At 40.8% G+C, this 16,799-nt stretch overlaps 1 protein-coding gene across 2 annotated transcripts in view; it reads left to right on the top strand.

The window, feature by feature from the left end:
* The first annotated feature begins 2,576 nt into the window (after positions 1–2,576).
* UGGT1 (UDP-glucose glycoprotein glucosyltransferase 1) overlaps positions 2,577–16,799 on the top strand; it is a 113,651-nt gene continuing 99,428 nt past the window's right edge. The window contains exons 1-4 of one of the 2 annotated variants that reach the window (XM_043576427.1): positions 2,577–2,803; positions 8,189–8,324; positions 14,093–14,175; positions 15,678–15,808. In XM_043576427.1, the coding sequence (XP_043432362.1) occupies positions 2,746–2,803; positions 8,189–8,324; positions 14,093–14,175; positions 15,678–15,808 (408 nt within the window). In that variant the 5' untranslated portion in view covers positions 2,577–2,745. The remainder of the gene's footprint in view (positions 2,804–8,188; positions 8,325–14,092; positions 14,176–15,677; positions 15,809–16,799) is intronic. The other variant, XM_043576428.1, reaches the window with a different exon arrangement.

Raw genomic sequence — 16,799 nt, 5'->3', positions numbered from 1 at the left:
TAAAAGGATGTAGAGTGAAAGCTTCCTTCCTATCCAGTGGTGGTACATGTTTAACAACTTACTTTCTAAAAATGGTGCCTCATGTAACAATGTGTGTCAACTATACTTAAATAAAAGAAAATTAGAAAAAAGAGGGGTGACTGGGTGGCTCAGTCATGTAAGCATTTGACTCTTTATTTTGGCTTGGGTCATGATCTTATGGTTTGTGAGTTCAAGCCCCACATTGGGCTCTGCACTGACAGTGTGGAGCCTGCTTTGGATTCTCTCTCTCCCTTCTCTCTCTCCTTCTCTGCCACTCACACTGTCTCTGTCTCTTTCAAAAGAAATAACTAAACCTTAAAAAAATTAAAAAAAAAAATCTGTCTCTCCCTCTTCCTCTGCCCTTCCACCATGTGTGTGACCACTTTCCCTCACTCTCTCTCTCTGAAAAATAAACATTTGAAAAACAATTCTAAAAAGGAAAGAAAAGTGGTTTCTTTCTCCATCAGGATATCTTGGGCTTTTCTGTGTGCAGGTTGGACCCTGAGAGTGAAAGGGAAAGCAGAAATTGCCAGGCCTCTCAAGGTTTGGGCTTGGAAGTCACAGAATGACATGTCCACAGCACTCTCCCGGTCAAAGCAAGTCAAAAGACCAGTCCAGATTTAAGGGGTGATGTGATAGATTCCACCTCGTGGTGGAAGGAATGGCAAAATCACATTGCAATGGGGAGGTGTGATAGCGGGAGGGGTGGGGCATGCTGCATAAATCGGATGGCCCTGGGTGTTTCTGTTGCCACAGCCCAGGGGCACAGACCTATTAAAAGACTGAGGCCTCATCATAGGATTACAGAACAGATTACAGAATGCTTGCCCTCTCCTTAGTCTTACCACCACATCAACAGGGCTCCTGGGTAATAAAGTGGTTTACAGCTAACAGAACTATAACGATCAGACTCTACTTAAGATGCCATTTCTAGGGAAACCCAAAAATAACAGAGGAGAGAAAAACAAGGACACTGGAGGACATGGAGGTCTCTGACATGCACAGCTATGGCAAACAGTAAACACAGCTAACTGCTGGCCAGAAAAACACAAAAGTTCACACTGAGGCCTATTTACCTCATTTCTTTTTACCCGGTACATCATGTATGGGTTTTAAGCAAAAGTTACAGGCATACAGGCAGATAATTGTGGAATTATCACAATGGGATCTTTAAAGTAACAAGCCAAGGGCTCTAATGGAAAAAGTGGACAATATGCAAGAACTTCTGTGTCCTCATAAGATGTAAAGGCAAGTGGTGCCTGAGTGGCTCAGTTAGTTGAGTGTCAGACTTGGGCTCAGGTCATGATCTTGGAGTTTGAGTTTGAGCCGCGCATTGGTCTCTGTGCTGACAGCTCAGAGTCTGGAGTCTGCTTCAGATTCTGTGTCTCCCTCTCTCTGCCCCTTCCCTGCTTGTGCTCTCTCACTTTCTCTCAAAAAGAAGTAAGGTTAAAAAAAAAAAAAGATGGAAGGGCAAGGGAGCTCTCTGGGGTCTCTTTCTGTAAGGGCACTAACCCCATTCAGGAGGGCCCCACTCTCATGACCTAATCACCTCCCCAAAGCCTCACCTCTAAATGCTATCACACTGACAGTCAGGTTTTACTGTATAAATTTGAGGAGGACACAAATATGCAGTCCATAGCAGATGGTGAAAAGATCAGTGATCTGCTAGGGATTTGGGGGAGAATTGTAGAGGTGAAGCGAGGAGTAGGTTATTATTTTTCGTTAATCTTTAACATTTATGATTTCCCCCTTCTAGATAGATTTAATTTTTAAATATTTTATTTTATTAAAAATAATTTTTTAAATGTTTATTCATTTTTGAGAGAGAGAGAGACAGACAGACAGACAGAGTGCTGGCAGGGAGGGGCAGAGAGAGGGAGGCACAGAATTCCAAGCAGGTTTCAGACCCCAAGCTGTCAGCACAGAGCCGGAAGTGGGGCTGAAGCTCAGCACCCTGAGGTCAAGACCCCAGCCCACGACCGAGGCTTAACCGACTGAGGTACCCAGGCGTCCCTACAGAAATTTTTGCACAGCGATTTATACTGGGCAAAAAAAATTTTTTTCAAAAAAAAAAAAAAAAAAAAGGTAAGCAAATTGCCACTGCCAGTATAATCTAAGCTAAATCGTCTCATAAAACTTAAAAAGTTTTCCTTTTCCCACGCTCCCAGGAACGGTAGTTATCAAAATTTAGGGGTTACGATAGTCTAAGATGCCCAGAAACATTAAGAAATTTTGTGCTTTAGTTGTGCAGCAGTGCTTTTAATATAAGGGTTTAAGGAAGTAGCTTCTGAAGCTCCCCAAAGTCCAGGTCGGAAAAAAGGCTGAAACACCTATTCGGCTTCACCAGCTGGTACAGCTTTGGGTCTCAGCTGTCGGCTCCTAGTCCTACTCCCCAGACCGTAAGAGTGCTCTCTTCCCAGCCACACTGCACAGCCAGAGAAAAAAGGGAGCCGGGGACTCCTCGGATACAAGATGGCGACCACACGACGCTCTAGGCTGCCCCAGCCGCGACTCGGTAGCCGGAAGTCCTCCGGCTCTCTCCAGTAGGAAGCGGAAGTAAAAAGGCAGTAGGCAGCTGGGTTATTGCTTTGCGAGACCGGCTTGTGAGGGGAGCCGCGGGAAAGGCGCGTGTCGGCCGCTCACTGGCGCAGCCGCTGCCGCCGCCGTCACCGCCCCGCCCCGGCGTTGTCGCTGACATCGTCGCGGACGAAGCGTGGCCCCAGCATGGGCAGGAAGGGGGACGCGAGCGGCGCGTGTGCCGCGGCTGCGCGGCCGGTGACAGGTACCCCTGGCGTGGCGTGGGGAGGTCTCGTGGACGGGGACAGGGTCTGGGACGTGAGGCGACCTCGTGCCCTGGTCACCTTGAGCTTCCGCTTCTTCCCTGACTCAGTTTCTCCTTCTGTGTACTAGTCCTCCCCCAATTTGTGACTCCTCCGAGTTGCCCTCACTGGTCTTACGGGCAAAGTATAGTTTCTGCGAGAGTGGCCGCGGACTCTCTTGTAGCCCTTTTTGAGTCTTTACTGAAGAGCTTTGAGATCCGTGTGCCCAAGTGCAGAAGGAGGTGGGGGAAGTGCCCTAACTTGAGTTTGGACCACGTCTGACCCTAAGTAGGTTGAGAACCAGCAGTTTGCAGGACTCTGATTGGAGAACAACTTGATCTTTTTGTAGATTTCTGTTTTTTCCCAAAAATGAATCAGGGTGATGCATACTGGTTGCCATTTTCATTTAAGTACGAGGATCTGTTGGCTGGTAATTGGATAATTCGGTTTCACTTTTCGTGTGGGACCTGCCAGAAGATCTGCGTACATCGCCAGTAAGTTATGGATGTGAACTGTTCTCCGTTGGCCAAAACCTCTAGATTGTTTTGCATTTCTTGCCAGATATGAGAACTAGCATATTATGTTCATTTGAAGTCTGGGGGTCTTATGTCTTACTGTGAGATACTATATTGGAAACATTCATCAAGCACTTGCCAGCCAGTTTTAGTATGATGTTTGAAGACATTTAAAATAGTTATTTAAGGCCACAAAATAAGGGATGATGGTAGCCTTTCCACTTGACCTGCTTTAGACAAACATAGTTGGCACTCATTTTTATTAAAGGAAATAAACATTGTTTTGTATAGTTGTGTGGCAATTGTACAATGCACGCTTACCTTGAGGGGAAGAAATTGAACTATGTAGAAAATTCTTTTAGGTTTTTTTCTGCAGTTACCTGTGATCATTTTCATATCAGATGTATAGTAACTACTTTTATCAAAAATTAGCAAATGGTTTTGCTAATAGCTATAAATACATATTAACTTTAATTATTTGAGAAGTAAAATTATTTCTTGAGGGGTCGTTCCTAGTATTCTTCTCACTGTTAATCTTGTATGTTGATGCTCAGATGGCTGTCTATAAACTTGCAAGGTGCAAGTTGGTTTTTTAAGAGATTGTCAGCTATTATCTTCAGTTTAGAAATGGAAAAAGAAAAAGTTGGTAATTTATAATTTTATGCCTCTTTTTCCAAAAAGTGAAAAGTGTTTGGGGCGCCTGGGTGGCTCAGTCGGTTAAGCATCCAACTTCGGCTCAGGTCACGATCTTGCAGTGAGTTAGTTCGAGTCCCGGGTTGGGCTCTGTGCTGACAGCTCAGAGCCTGGAGCCTGCTTCGGATTCTGTGTCTCCCTCTCTCTGACCCTCCCCGACTTGTGCTCTGTCTGTCTCTCTCAAAAATAAATAAATGTAAAAAAAAAGTGAAAAGTGTTTGCCAAACTGCAATTTTTATTAATATTTCCAAAATTTTACTGTAGGTCAGTGAGCAAGAGATAGTCATTGAACTAAGGAAGCTGGGCCACAGACTAGATCTTACAGATATAACATTTGTGCCTAGGACTTATTAAAGAATGTTTTTAATTTACCCATTTTGCCACAAGCATTATGCCTGTGATCATGGAGTGCCACCTTGGGATTCTGACAACGATTATTTCTTAGACTGTTCATATTTATAAGCAACATTTAAGGACCACTAGGATCGGAGTGTAAGATTCTCATAAAATGAAGGCATTCTCAAACAAAAGGCCGCTTCTGTGAAGCTCTTACTTCTGCTTCTCTAAACAGTCTTTTCTTGTGGTTTTACCTGTTGCATCTAGGCTGCGGGGTCTGGGTAGGAAAGCTCTTCTTTAGTGGCCACTTTCCTCTGTCACCTCCAGCGGTGCTATACCTTGCCCCAAGAACTGTCTCTGTTTTTCGAACAATTCAAGGGGAACGCTGGGCAAGTCTTGGTGCGTAGAATTTTCATTTTAATCTTTAAGTCCTAAGCATCTTTCCTCTTGGTATCAAACTCCTTTCTTTCTATTTGCTTTCATTCATCCTTTAATGAAGACTTTGTTTATTTCATTCTGAGCACCTCCTGTGTTCCAGGCATTATGCTAGGCATTTGACCCTGACAAACAAAATTCCCTGCTTTTTTTTTTTTTTTTTAATTTATTTTGAGAGAGAGAGCACAAGCAGGGGAGGAACATAGGGAGGGAGGGAGGGAGAGAGAGAGAGTGCGAGTGCACAAGCAGGGGAGGAGGAACATAGGAAGAGAGAGAGAGAGAGAGAGAGAGAGAGAGAGAATCTCAAGCAGGCTCCTCACTGTGATCCCAGAGCCCAATGCAAGACTCGAACTCCCGAACCGCGAGATCATGACCTGAGCGGAAATCAAGAGTTGGTCACCCAACGGGCTGAACCACCCAGGTGCCCCCCAAATTCCCTGCTCTTGAGGAGCTCACATTCCATCCCCAAAGCCAGCCTGAATACAGATCTGTCAGGCTGGTTGGTCACTTCTCTTGGGTCCCAGCTTCAGGCTGGCATGCTTGGTTTTGGTTTGAAACTGTGCCTTTCTCAGCCACCTGTATCCCAAGGTCTCTGTCCCTAGAAAGTCCTTGGACTTGCCTTGGTTCTCACAAGAAAGCTTTTTGCTTAGTTTGGTTCTGCACAGTATGAATTCTTACCCTTCCAAAGCTTGGGAACCGGGGGAGATAGCATGGTATTGTAGAACTTAAAAACAGGCAGATGTGGGTTCCAAGCATTGCTATTTATTATTTGGGCAAGTTACTTGGCTTCTCCAAGCTTCCATTTTCTTATTTTTAAAGGTGAAATTATAGTGTTTCACCCATTATGCAGCATAGTTATGGAATATCTGCTGTTTGCCAGGTGCTGTGCTATTTGCTGTGGTGAACAAAATAGACATGGCAACCACCCTCCAGGAGCTGCAGTCTCCTGGATAAGTTGTGTGGAAGGACTAGAAGTCATGGTGTATGCAAAGCACCTGACACAGTGCTTGGCCCAGAGCAATTGGTCGATAATGGCTAATGTTTCCTCAGGGACCTTTTGTCACTTCCAGTTCCCTCACCACTCTATGCATGAAGCCTGCCTGGGGTTACTGACAGTGTTTCAATTTCCTGTCCACGGTCACCTCTTTTGGGACAGCACATGTAGGCCCCTTCAGGAAAAATTGTAAACATAGCTGTAGCACAGTACTGCTTGAACGTAGTTCATATATTCTGTCTCCAGTTTAGACGTTTTGTGACTTTTGGGGATGATTTTTTCCCCCTAATCACAGAATATATATTTCCAATTTTTTGAGACCATGCAGTAACGATGATGTGTTCTTATTCTATAGTTTAGAAGGTGGTTTCTTTTCCTTATAAGAACATGTTTTACTAGAACGGTTAATTCTGCTAGAGTACTTGGCACTTCATGAAGTGATTTTCATGTGGCTTTTTCATTCTCACAGTGTCCAAGTGCGGTAGATACTGATATTCCTATTTCAGAGTGTGGGAGAAGGGCCAGAGATGTTACTAGGGGACTTGCTTATGGTTAAACTGCTAGTAAGTAGCAAAGTCAGTAATTGAAGTAAGTCCCTAACTCTAAACGGTTCTCTCTTTTTCCCAACCATGTTTTTCCGTCATGCAGAGCAGGATTCTGAGGCTGCAGTCTGTGGACCAGTAGGGGAGGGTGTCTAAGAGTTTTTGAGTGGTCTGAAATTGTATCTAAAAGTTTGCATCCTTGCTTGCTCCTCTGCAGGAAATGTCAGTAACTTTTGCTACATTCTGAAAGTCCCCTCCCCAAAATCACTGCTAGCAGGTTTCAGTGTTGGGGGTCTAGTTTGGTTAGCTCTAGTCTTTGCAAATTTTGTGGGGTTTTTTTTTTTTTTTTTTTAGTGCTTATTTATAAATGGGATGTTAATATTTGTTTATATTAATTTGTCAGTCGATTAAATCAATTAAGGTGGCAGTGCCTGAACTAAAGACTCTTAAAAAGCAGCTTTTCTATTTGGTATCTTTTATTTTGCTTTTGCCCATTTGTTCTTTAGAGATATTGTGTGTTATATATGAAGCAGGATGTTGGCACAGATGTTAATGCTTTTTGTAAAAAGAAGGTAGTGACTGGTCACCCAGACGATAGCTTTTATAGCCAATATCTCGAGGAATTGGGGCGAGTGAGGTGAGCCTTACCAGACATTAGCATGCGCAAGCATAGCTTTGACATAGTGTTTCCCACAGATTCATGGCCCCTTTGGGTTCCCATTCAAATGGGTAGAACTTGGATGTTGACTTATATAGCCCACGAGAAACCTGCTTAGGGTTCTGTGAGCAGACTTCTGAGATGAAAAATCAGACCATAGAAGCCCTGCAGCTCGAGGCCTTTTTCTGAAATGATCTAGACACATCAGCATGCTTAAGGGCATTGCTGCTGGGAGGTTGGAAGGCCTGCATTGTATGGCCATGCCAATTTACCAGTGACCCCAGCTTCCTTATTTTGTAGATAGGGACCTGTTTAACTTTCCTTCATTCCGGGACTGTTTTATGCATTTACATTGAAGTGTTAGCTTCCTAGGATTGCTGTGACAGTGCATCAAACTGTGTGGCTTACGGCAATAGCAGTTCCTTGCCTTCCAGTTGTGGAGGCTAGACATTCTAAATCATGGTGTCACAGCTCATGTTCTGTCCGAAATCTGTAGGGGAGGGTCTTTCTTTCCCTCTTCCAGCATCTGCTGGCCCTAGGTGTTCTGTGGTTTGCAGCGTGGTTTGCAGTGTAGTTCCGACAAGTGCCTGTCCTCACTGGCACTCTCCCAGCGTCCCTTCACATGGTCTTCCCGCTGTGTGCCTGTCTCTGTGTCCACATTTTCCTTTTTTTTTTTTTTTTTTTTAACACCAGTGATATTGGGTTAAGGTTCACCCTAATGACCCAATTTTAACCAGGTTACCTCTGCTAAGATCCTATTTCCAAGTAAGTTCACATTTCAAGGTGCTGGGATTAGGACTTCATAACTTTTGGGGGTGGGCACCATTTAATACCCATCATTTACGTTTTCATCTAAGCTTTGTTTACTCTCATGCTTCATAAAGTAGAATTATGTGTAAACTGCTGTGCCACCAACTGACTTATACCTCTGTAGAGGCAACCCAGGAAATGCAGTACAGTCTTTATAGGAAAGCATTCCATGAACTTCACGGCTTTAGTTCTACATCAGTCGCTCAGCAAATATCTGTTGAACTATGGAGATATTAGGTGCTGTTATATTTCAGAAACATTTCCATTTCTGTAATTCTCATGTTATTTTGTGTCTCTAAGTATTAAGATTCAGGTTTAAACATTTCCTGTGGCAAAACCTTTTTTTAAAATTTTCCTTTTTTTAGGAGTTTGCTATAAAATGGAACTTCTGATTGTATTCACTGGACTATGGCTGTTTTCTTCAGTAAAGGCAGATTCAAAAGCCATTACAACCTCTCTTACAACAAAATGGTTTTCCACTCCATTGTTGTTAGAAGTCAGGTAAGAAGACATCTTTTTTTTCTTTCATGTGTTTGAGTAAAAATGTAGGATCTGCTAGTGAATATTCAGGAGCCTTTTAGGCAGCGAGATTGTCATCATCACATGGATTTAGTCAGCACCTCTTTCAGTGTGCACTGTGCTGTGTACTAGTCAGAGGCTGTTATAACACAGAAGCTGTCAGTACCATAGGGTAATCATGATTCATAGAGATACTTAGGGACTTCTTTGGACAAATGTATTGAATTGGTTAAATTATCTTGCAAGAAAGGTATACATGTGGTAATAAAGGAAGAGGGTGTCGTACTTAAAGGAATTTTTCTATTTATTTGAAGAAGGTTTTAAGAGGTGTTTAATGAAAGAGAAAGAAGACAGCTTTGTGAGATGGGAGAAGGAGGGAATGCTCCTTCTAAGAAGCCGGAAGAAGACCTTGGGATAACAAGAGTACAGAGGGGAAGCTGAGGACATAGCTGGGTTTTATCTAAGGTGTACATGTTCTACATTTTAACATCTCCAAAATTAGGATGCCTTTTGATGAAATCAAGATGTTACCTTACAAATTAAAATTGGTAGCATTTTCCTTTGTAGAGTTTCATTGAAAACAACGATGTGCCTTAACATCAACAGTGTCTTAAAATTGGTGAAATACAATATAGTCAATGATTTCTTGGGAGATTTTGTATTCCGAATGTACCTTCAAGTTAGTGTTTATAACAAAAACCAGACACCTCTCTTAGTCAGATTTTTGTTTATAGAGGGAAGCTTCTTTTTATTGTATCTGAAATACTATATAGCTAGGACTTGTAGAGGTAGAGAATTGTTCTAAAGCATGAATTTAGGTAGATTGAAGGTCAAGCAGTTGGTAAATCTCACAATTTGATAGTGCGAGAAATTGGAACTGTTGCATTACTTCAGTTAACTTTGGCCTTTCTTTGTACCCTTCAATTTAGAATTAGGTTTTCTGACATTTCCCCCTTAATCCTAGAAAAATGTGAATGAGGAGATTTTGTTAAGATGATTGTGTTGATGAATAGTTGCATCTCCTAAGGAAACGGCTTCATTTGGTATTGATAAGAGGACCTGTGGGAAAGTGGGATGAGTATGAGCCGGTTTTGACTTGCAGAGAAGCCTCATGGGTTGTCACTTCTCTGTGCCTCCCTTTTCTCAGCAATAAAATGCGCCCCCCCCCCCATTCCTGCTGCATTCATTTCTTAGCAGTGTTATAGTGACTAATTTGATAAGTGGATTGAGCTCCTCCAGTGTCAGAACTTTATTAGATAGAGGGCAGCTGTAAAAGTGAAGTGACTGAGGTTGTTGAGATCTAAACTGCCTGAGCCAGGACTCTGACAACTGAAATATGCCCCCCCCCCCCCCCCCCCCGCCAATCTTATTTTATATGATTTGTCTGGTATAAATCTAAGTGTTTGAGATTTACTATCATTTTCTAAATAATAAGATTATTTACATCACTGTAACCACTGATATCTTATAATATTCTGCTTGACATTCTTTACTGAGTTACACTCAGTTACTCTCCACACTAATTTTTCGGTTTTTGTGCCTTGTCTCGGAAGATTCTTATGGTGTATACTTATGGGACTTTTGAAAAACTATGTTAAAACTGTCAGCCTTAATTAATCAATTTTGTCCCGTTTCTTTGATCTCTGTGAAGTGAGTAATGTATAATGCTTCCTTCACCAACTTTCCTTTCACAAACATTGCCCCTTTTCATAATTTCCTGGCCATTTGCCATTTTGGTTGACTATTTAGTCCTCTTGTGTGGCTATTTGCAGACAGTTAACCAAGGTAATGGGACTTCTAGGCAACTCAGAAATAAGTTGCACATATTTGAAATCCTTGATAGTTACCTCCAGAGCTAGCTGAGGCCACCAGTCTTCCCTCCCAGGTCCATGGCAGATATTGATGGCAATCACAGCCCTGTCCATCTGGGTGAGGGTGAAGGGACAGAATATTTCTCTACACATTGAGGCATGCAACTACCACAGATATTTTGCCTTCCTTGCATCTAGTGCTTAGGGACTAAAAATATTCCCGTGTATATTTTTAGACTGGCTTGATCCTAATGAAGCACATGTAGCTTTCTGGTTGTTCATGAATTGATATATGTTTAATTGAAGTAAAACTCTGAATATGTTTTGAACAGCCATAGTTACTAACAGAAATACTGTATAAATAAAGTACTATTATTAAAATTGAAACTTATAATCATTTATTGAGTACTAGATAGTGGAATGGCCCAAGAATGTACCATGGTAGAGATATAAATCAAATAGATTTGAGTTTACACTCCAGATTTTTCATTTGCTAATTCTGTGCCCTTAAGCAAATCAATAACCTGTCTGAATTTCAGTTTCTTTATTCTTTTTTTTTTTTTTTTTAATTTTTTTTTTCAACGTTTATTTATTTTTGGGACAGAGAGAGACAGAGCATGAACAGGGGAGGGGCAGAGAGAGAGGGAGACACAGAATCGGAAACAGGCTCCAGGCTCTGAGCCATCAGCCCAGAGCCCGACGCGGGGCTCGAACTCACGGACCGCGAGATCGTGACCTGGCTGAAGTCGGACGCTTAACCGACTGCGCCACCCAGGCGCCCCTCAGTTTCTTTATTCTAAAGATGGTTGTAAGTCAGGATGGCTGTGAGGATTTAAGGACATGGGTGAATGTGTCAAGCACAGTGCCTGTCACATAGTAAGCCCTCCTTTTTTTTTTTTTTTACATCCTTTTAAAAAAAATTTTTTTTTAAATGTTTATTTATTTCCAAAGGAGAGAGAGACAGAGTGTGGGTGGAGGAGGGACAGAGGGAGAGAGATCGAGACATATACACACAGAATCTGAAGCAGGCTCCAGGCTCTGAGCTGTCAGCACAGAGCCCGACATGGGGCTCGAACTCACAAACTGCGAGATCATGACCTGAGCTGAAGTTGGACGCTCAACCGTCTGAGCCACCCAGGCGCCCCTTTTTACATCTTTTTAAAATTTTTTTTTTTCAACGTTTATTTATTTTTGGGACAGAGAGAGACAGAGCATGAACGGGCGAGGGGCAGAGAGAGAGGGAGACACAGAATTGGAAACAGGCTCCAGGCTCTGAGCCATCAGCCCAGAGCCCGACGCGGGGCTCTAACTCCCGGACCGCGAGATCGTGACCTGGCTGAAGTCGGACGCTTAACCGACTGCGCCACCCAGGCGCCCCTTTTTTACATCTTTTTTAACGTGTATTTATTTTTGAGAGAGAGCAAGCACAAGCTGGGGAGGGGTGGGGGAGGGGAGACAGAGTATCTAAAGTGGGCTCTGTACTGACAGCAGAAAGCCTGATGTGGGGCTCAAAACCACGAACCGTGAGATCATGACCTGAACTGAAGTTGGACGTTTAACCGACTGAACTACCTGGGCGCCCCCATAGTAAGCCCTTCTTAAATATTTATTTCCCTTCCCTTTCCTTTTGTTTCTTTAAAAAAATTTTTTTTTAATGTTTATTATTATTGAGAGACAGAGACAGAGCATGAGCATGGGAAGGACAGAGAGAGGGGGAGACACAGAATATGAAGCAGGCTTCAGGCTCTGAGCTGTCAGCACAGAGCCCGACGTGGGACTTGAACTCACAAACTGCGAGATCATGACCTGAGCCAAAGTCGGATGCTTAACCAACTGAGCCACCCAGGCGCCCCTATTTCCCTTCCCTTTTCTAGTTTTGTATGGAAGGAAGACCAATTCTGATCGCCAACAATAACTTTGGAAATCTAGAAAACAAGTTTACTACCAGATTTATGGGCATTCAGGTTGTATATAGTTTTTTTTGTTTGTTTGTTTTGTTTTGTTTTGCCATAGATTAAAAACTTTGTATTGTGATCTTTCAGAACATTTTTAAGTAGAATGGTACATTTAATGTGCTCTGCTTCTACCTGTCACCCGTTTTAGCAATTACCAGCTCAAGTCCAGTAACCATCACCACACTACCTTCCTCCCTTCCCCTGCTGGAATATTTTGCAACAAATCCTAGACATCATATAATTTTATCTGAAAAACTATAGATGTTTTACTCAATGGAAAAGGTATAAGAAGCTAAAAACCAATTTAAAATGAAAAGCAAAAAACATAAATGGTAGTAGCATTCCTTTTAATAATAATCTTGTTATTGTCTTACCTTTCTTGGATTAGGTCAGTGTATCTAGTAATTAATTTTTTTAAGATTGTTTGAGAGGCGCCTGGGTGGCTCAGTTGGTTAAGCATCCAACTTTGACTTTGGTTCATGGGTTCAAGCTCTGCATTGGGCTCTGTGCTGACAGCTCAGAGCCTAGAGCCTACTTTGGATTCTGTGTCTCCCTCTCTGCCCCTTCCCTGCTCATGCTCTGTGTTTCTCTGTCTCTCAAAAAAATAAATAAATAAATGTTAAAAAAATTACAAAAGATTGTTTGAAACTTAGATGTTGTAAGACTTATTTATGCAGTGGATGATGAAGAGTATACTTCAAGAAGTTTTCCTGTAATTATATGAAGAACATATATTTATTTGCAGATGGCCTTTGCAGGAAGGTCTTAGTTTCAGTGAATCCTTGTTCTCACTACTACAACATTTGAGTGTATTATCCCTCCCCCACTACCTCAGGCATATCTTGTGAATGCAGCTTTAATTTATGAATTCAGGGTTTATTTGCATATCATAATCTGTCTTTGTATATGTTTTCTTAGGCCATAAGTTATTATAAGGTTGTTATGATGCCTATGTCAGTTACTAGAAAGCCTAGAAAAATGCCACATTCAAGGAGGTACTAAATAATTTAATACATTATGATACTGGGTATTTTCAGAAACCTAGTTTCAGAGAGGCTGTGTATTACCAGGAAATGTTTCTTATTTTTCCCATATTTCTGTGTCTAGCTGTGGAGTAGAGTGAGAGTTGTACACCCCAGTGTTGACAAGTAATGGGAAAGCCTTCCTTTGGCTAGGTAAGCTGAGATCAGATGTGTAGTTTGCTTTAAGACAGTGAGAGATCACCACTATGTTAGTATTATGTCTCGGAGGAGAAGATAACCAATTTACATGAATCATTCAGTTAGTAAACACATTTTCTTTTAGGGATTTTAGACTCTTGAATGAAGGGAAATTTAGAATGGCCTTTATTTTAGGTCTGTAGAGTAAAGTCAAGAAAAATTAAGGTGGCATTAAGTTCTAAGACCTGGTTTTTTTTTAGATCAGTGCTAACTTTAAACTGAAATTTGGTGATCTTGAAATTTGGATTTAGGGATGTTAAAAGATTAGAACATGCTGCCTTTAGTCTCCTAGAAAATTTTCTAGGGTTCATGTTTTCCTTGGGAGAGGACCTTAGGCAAAACATTTTTTGTTCTTTGTAAGGTCTTTCAGAAAATAAGTGAGCAGAACTGGTACCACAGTTATCAGTTGTTAATTCTACTTCCACTGCGGACAGCTTTTTCACAAATGGGGTTTCATAGGCTTTATTTATATTGGGACTTCCCTGTTACAACATTGTGATTTTAGGTTTCTTAAGGGATACATATTAAGCTATTAATATGAATAAGTGAATAAGCTACTAAGCTAATTAGTTATTAATGGTTAAGCCAGTAAGAGTTATCGTTAGAATATATATTGCACATGCTTGTGTATAATATAAAGTAAAAGCCAAACTGTTGACATTTGGACACTTAAAAACCTATTTTTACTCTCTTAGAAATGTAACCTATATTAGAAGATTTTATTAAGTTGTTTCATTTCTGATATTTCCCCCCTTTTCTCCCAGTGAGTTTTTAGCGGAAGACAGTCAAGAGAAATTTTGGAATTTTGTAGAAGCCAGCCAAAATATTGGATCATCTGATCATCACGGTAAAATTGAAGCAGATGCTTCTTTGACTTTGGTATCTGCGAAAATATTAGGAAAAAAAATGGTCTCTTTCACAGTATGTATGGCTTTGCAATTAATGGAAAACACTTTTATCTTTAATGACTAGAGTTGTGATGGTAGCCAGCAGAGCCAACACAAAGTAATACTTTTGAAGCAAAGTTTATTATTTTTTATTTGAAAAATATTTCTAAAAATTTTTTTTTTTTGAGAGAGACAGAGCATGAGCGGGGGAGGGGCAGAGAGAGAAGGAGACACAGAATCTGAAGTAGGCTCCAGGCTCTGAGCTGTCAGCACAGAGCCTAATGCGGGGCTCGAACTCACAAACCGTGAGATCATGACCTGAGCCGAAGTTGGACACTTAACTGACTGAGCCACCCAGGTGCCCCTTGAAGCAAAGTTTATAACTTTGCCTGGAAGTACTACCTATGATTTCTTTTCCCCTCTTGTTTTTCTTTTGTGTTGTTTTATTAGAAGTGCTATAGAAATATTGTGTAGAAGTCAAATTCACTCAAAAATCATTTAGTGTTAACTTAATCACCATCAGATTTGGTTACTTTTTCTTTTGTTAATGAACTAATTATATAACTGATCTAATTATACAACTGATCTATTATCTATTAGGTTTGTTATCATTAACTAATACCATCCAAAATGTTGCCTGTTCTGCCTGCCAGCCACCTATACCATATACCTACGAGTGTCAGGGTGTCAAATTAATGACAGTGTAAACTGTGTTGCTTATTTACGGTTTATAATGTGCATTCACATTTTGTAATTCAATAGAGTATAAACATTACTAGTCAAAGATGCCAATACACAGGTAGCTAAAACCTTGACAGGCCTTGCTGAAAAGGAAATGTGTGAAAACAATGTGACTGCTATTAGTATTTAACTGAATTGAGTCTCAACTGTTGGATTTTTTTGAAAAATAATACAAATTTTAAAAGTCAAGTCTGAATCTCTTTTGTGTGATATTAGCAGAGAAATACGGGACTAAAGAAGAGATGTACTTGGTCCAGTGAGGCATGAGGTAGGGTTTGGGAGTGACTTTGCAAAGTAGGTGATGTCCTAGCTGAATTCTTCCTGTGGAGGTAGGTAGGAGTTAGTTATCCAGGTAAGTGGGGCAGTTACAATCCAGGTAGAGGGAATAGTGTGAACAAAGAGAAGAAGAGAGGGGTGCCTGGCTGGCTCAATTGGTAGAGCATCTGACATTTGATCTCAGGGTCATGAGTTCAGGCCCGATGTTGGGTGTAGAGATCACTTAAATGAATAAAACTTTAAAAAAAAAGAGAGAGAGAGGAAGATTCCAATTAATTTGTGTACTCCAGGGAATTCTAAGCATTTGACAACAGTTCAGGAAGGATAGTGGTAAGATTTTGCTATCATATACCTTTGTAACACATAGCTTTATACTGTATGAACTATCTTATTTGGATATGCCTACCTGTAGATAATTATTTTGGTTAATGTTCTTTCTTGGCAGGTACTGATTATTCCTATTATCACGCAATATTGGAAACTGCCTTTCAGTTTCTGTCACCTCTGCAGCAGAATTTGTTGAAATTTTGTCTATCCCTTCATTCCTACTCGGCTACAATTCAAGCCTTCCAGCAGGTAAGTTCAGTCAGTGCTTACAAGATAATGGTATTTTTTAGGGGTTGTATAACATGATGATTGTTTGTATTGCAGTTATCCTGGCATTGTGTTACAGAGCTGTAACTTTTCTGCCTGAAATTTATGAGGATTTATGATGTTTATAAATAGAAAGCAAAACTGAAACTAAATCTTCAGATCTCAGATTTTTTAATTATATAATTTGCATTTACTTTCATTTAAGAAAAAATATCCACACAAAAACAAAACTATGAGACTTCATTTATACAACACGGCGTAGGGGTAATAGTCTTGCTAAACCATTTGACCGTGAATCTGATCACAGCCTGTAGAATGTAAAAGCTGTTCATAGGAAATACAGGGGATAAGAAATATGAAGCAATATCAGAGGGGTAACAGGAAAATCTGGAATGTAGAAAACTTTGTAGTAAAAATAATTTGATTTCTTCAACAAATATAAGGAAAGAGGTAAGGAAGAGCTTCAAGAGAGACTTAAAATATATGTCAGCTTAATGCAATGTGTGGATCTTGTTGGATTTTGAGTTGAACAGACTCCTTAAAAAAAAAAGTAAGAGAATCAAAGATGAGCATACACCCATCATATATTTGATGTGAAAGAAATGTTAATTTTAAGATCACTATTTTATTATAAAGTAAAACAGACACAGAAAATCATTCACAAGGAACACTTGTAACTTTCGCCCAGGTCATGAAGTAGAACTTTGCCAGGGCCACTGGCAGCCTTTGTGCTCTGTTCTCATGACAGCTGCCTCTCGCCAGCCAAAAAGAACTACTTTCTTAACCTTTGTTGGAATGACTTGCAGTGTTTCTTTATCGTTTTACTGCCCAAGAGTGCATCTCCACACGATAGAATTCAGTCTTGCTGAGTTTTGAAAATTTTGATAATTTTTTGGGGGTGTGGCCCTAAATTTACAGGTTCTAGTTCTAGCGCTTTCTTTTCTTTGAATAACATACACTGTTTGCCCTATAA

The sequence above is a fragment of the Prionailurus bengalensis genome, chromosome C1 (genome assembly GCF_016509475.1).
Source record: "Prionailurus bengalensis isolate Pbe53 chromosome C1, Fcat_Pben_1.1_paternal_pri, whole genome shotgun sequence".
NCBI lineage: Eukaryota > Metazoa > Chordata > Mammalia > Carnivora > Felidae > Prionailurus > Prionailurus bengalensis.
Note: the sequence above shows the minus strand (reverse complement) of the source record. Positions and strands in the feature narration are given on the sequence as shown.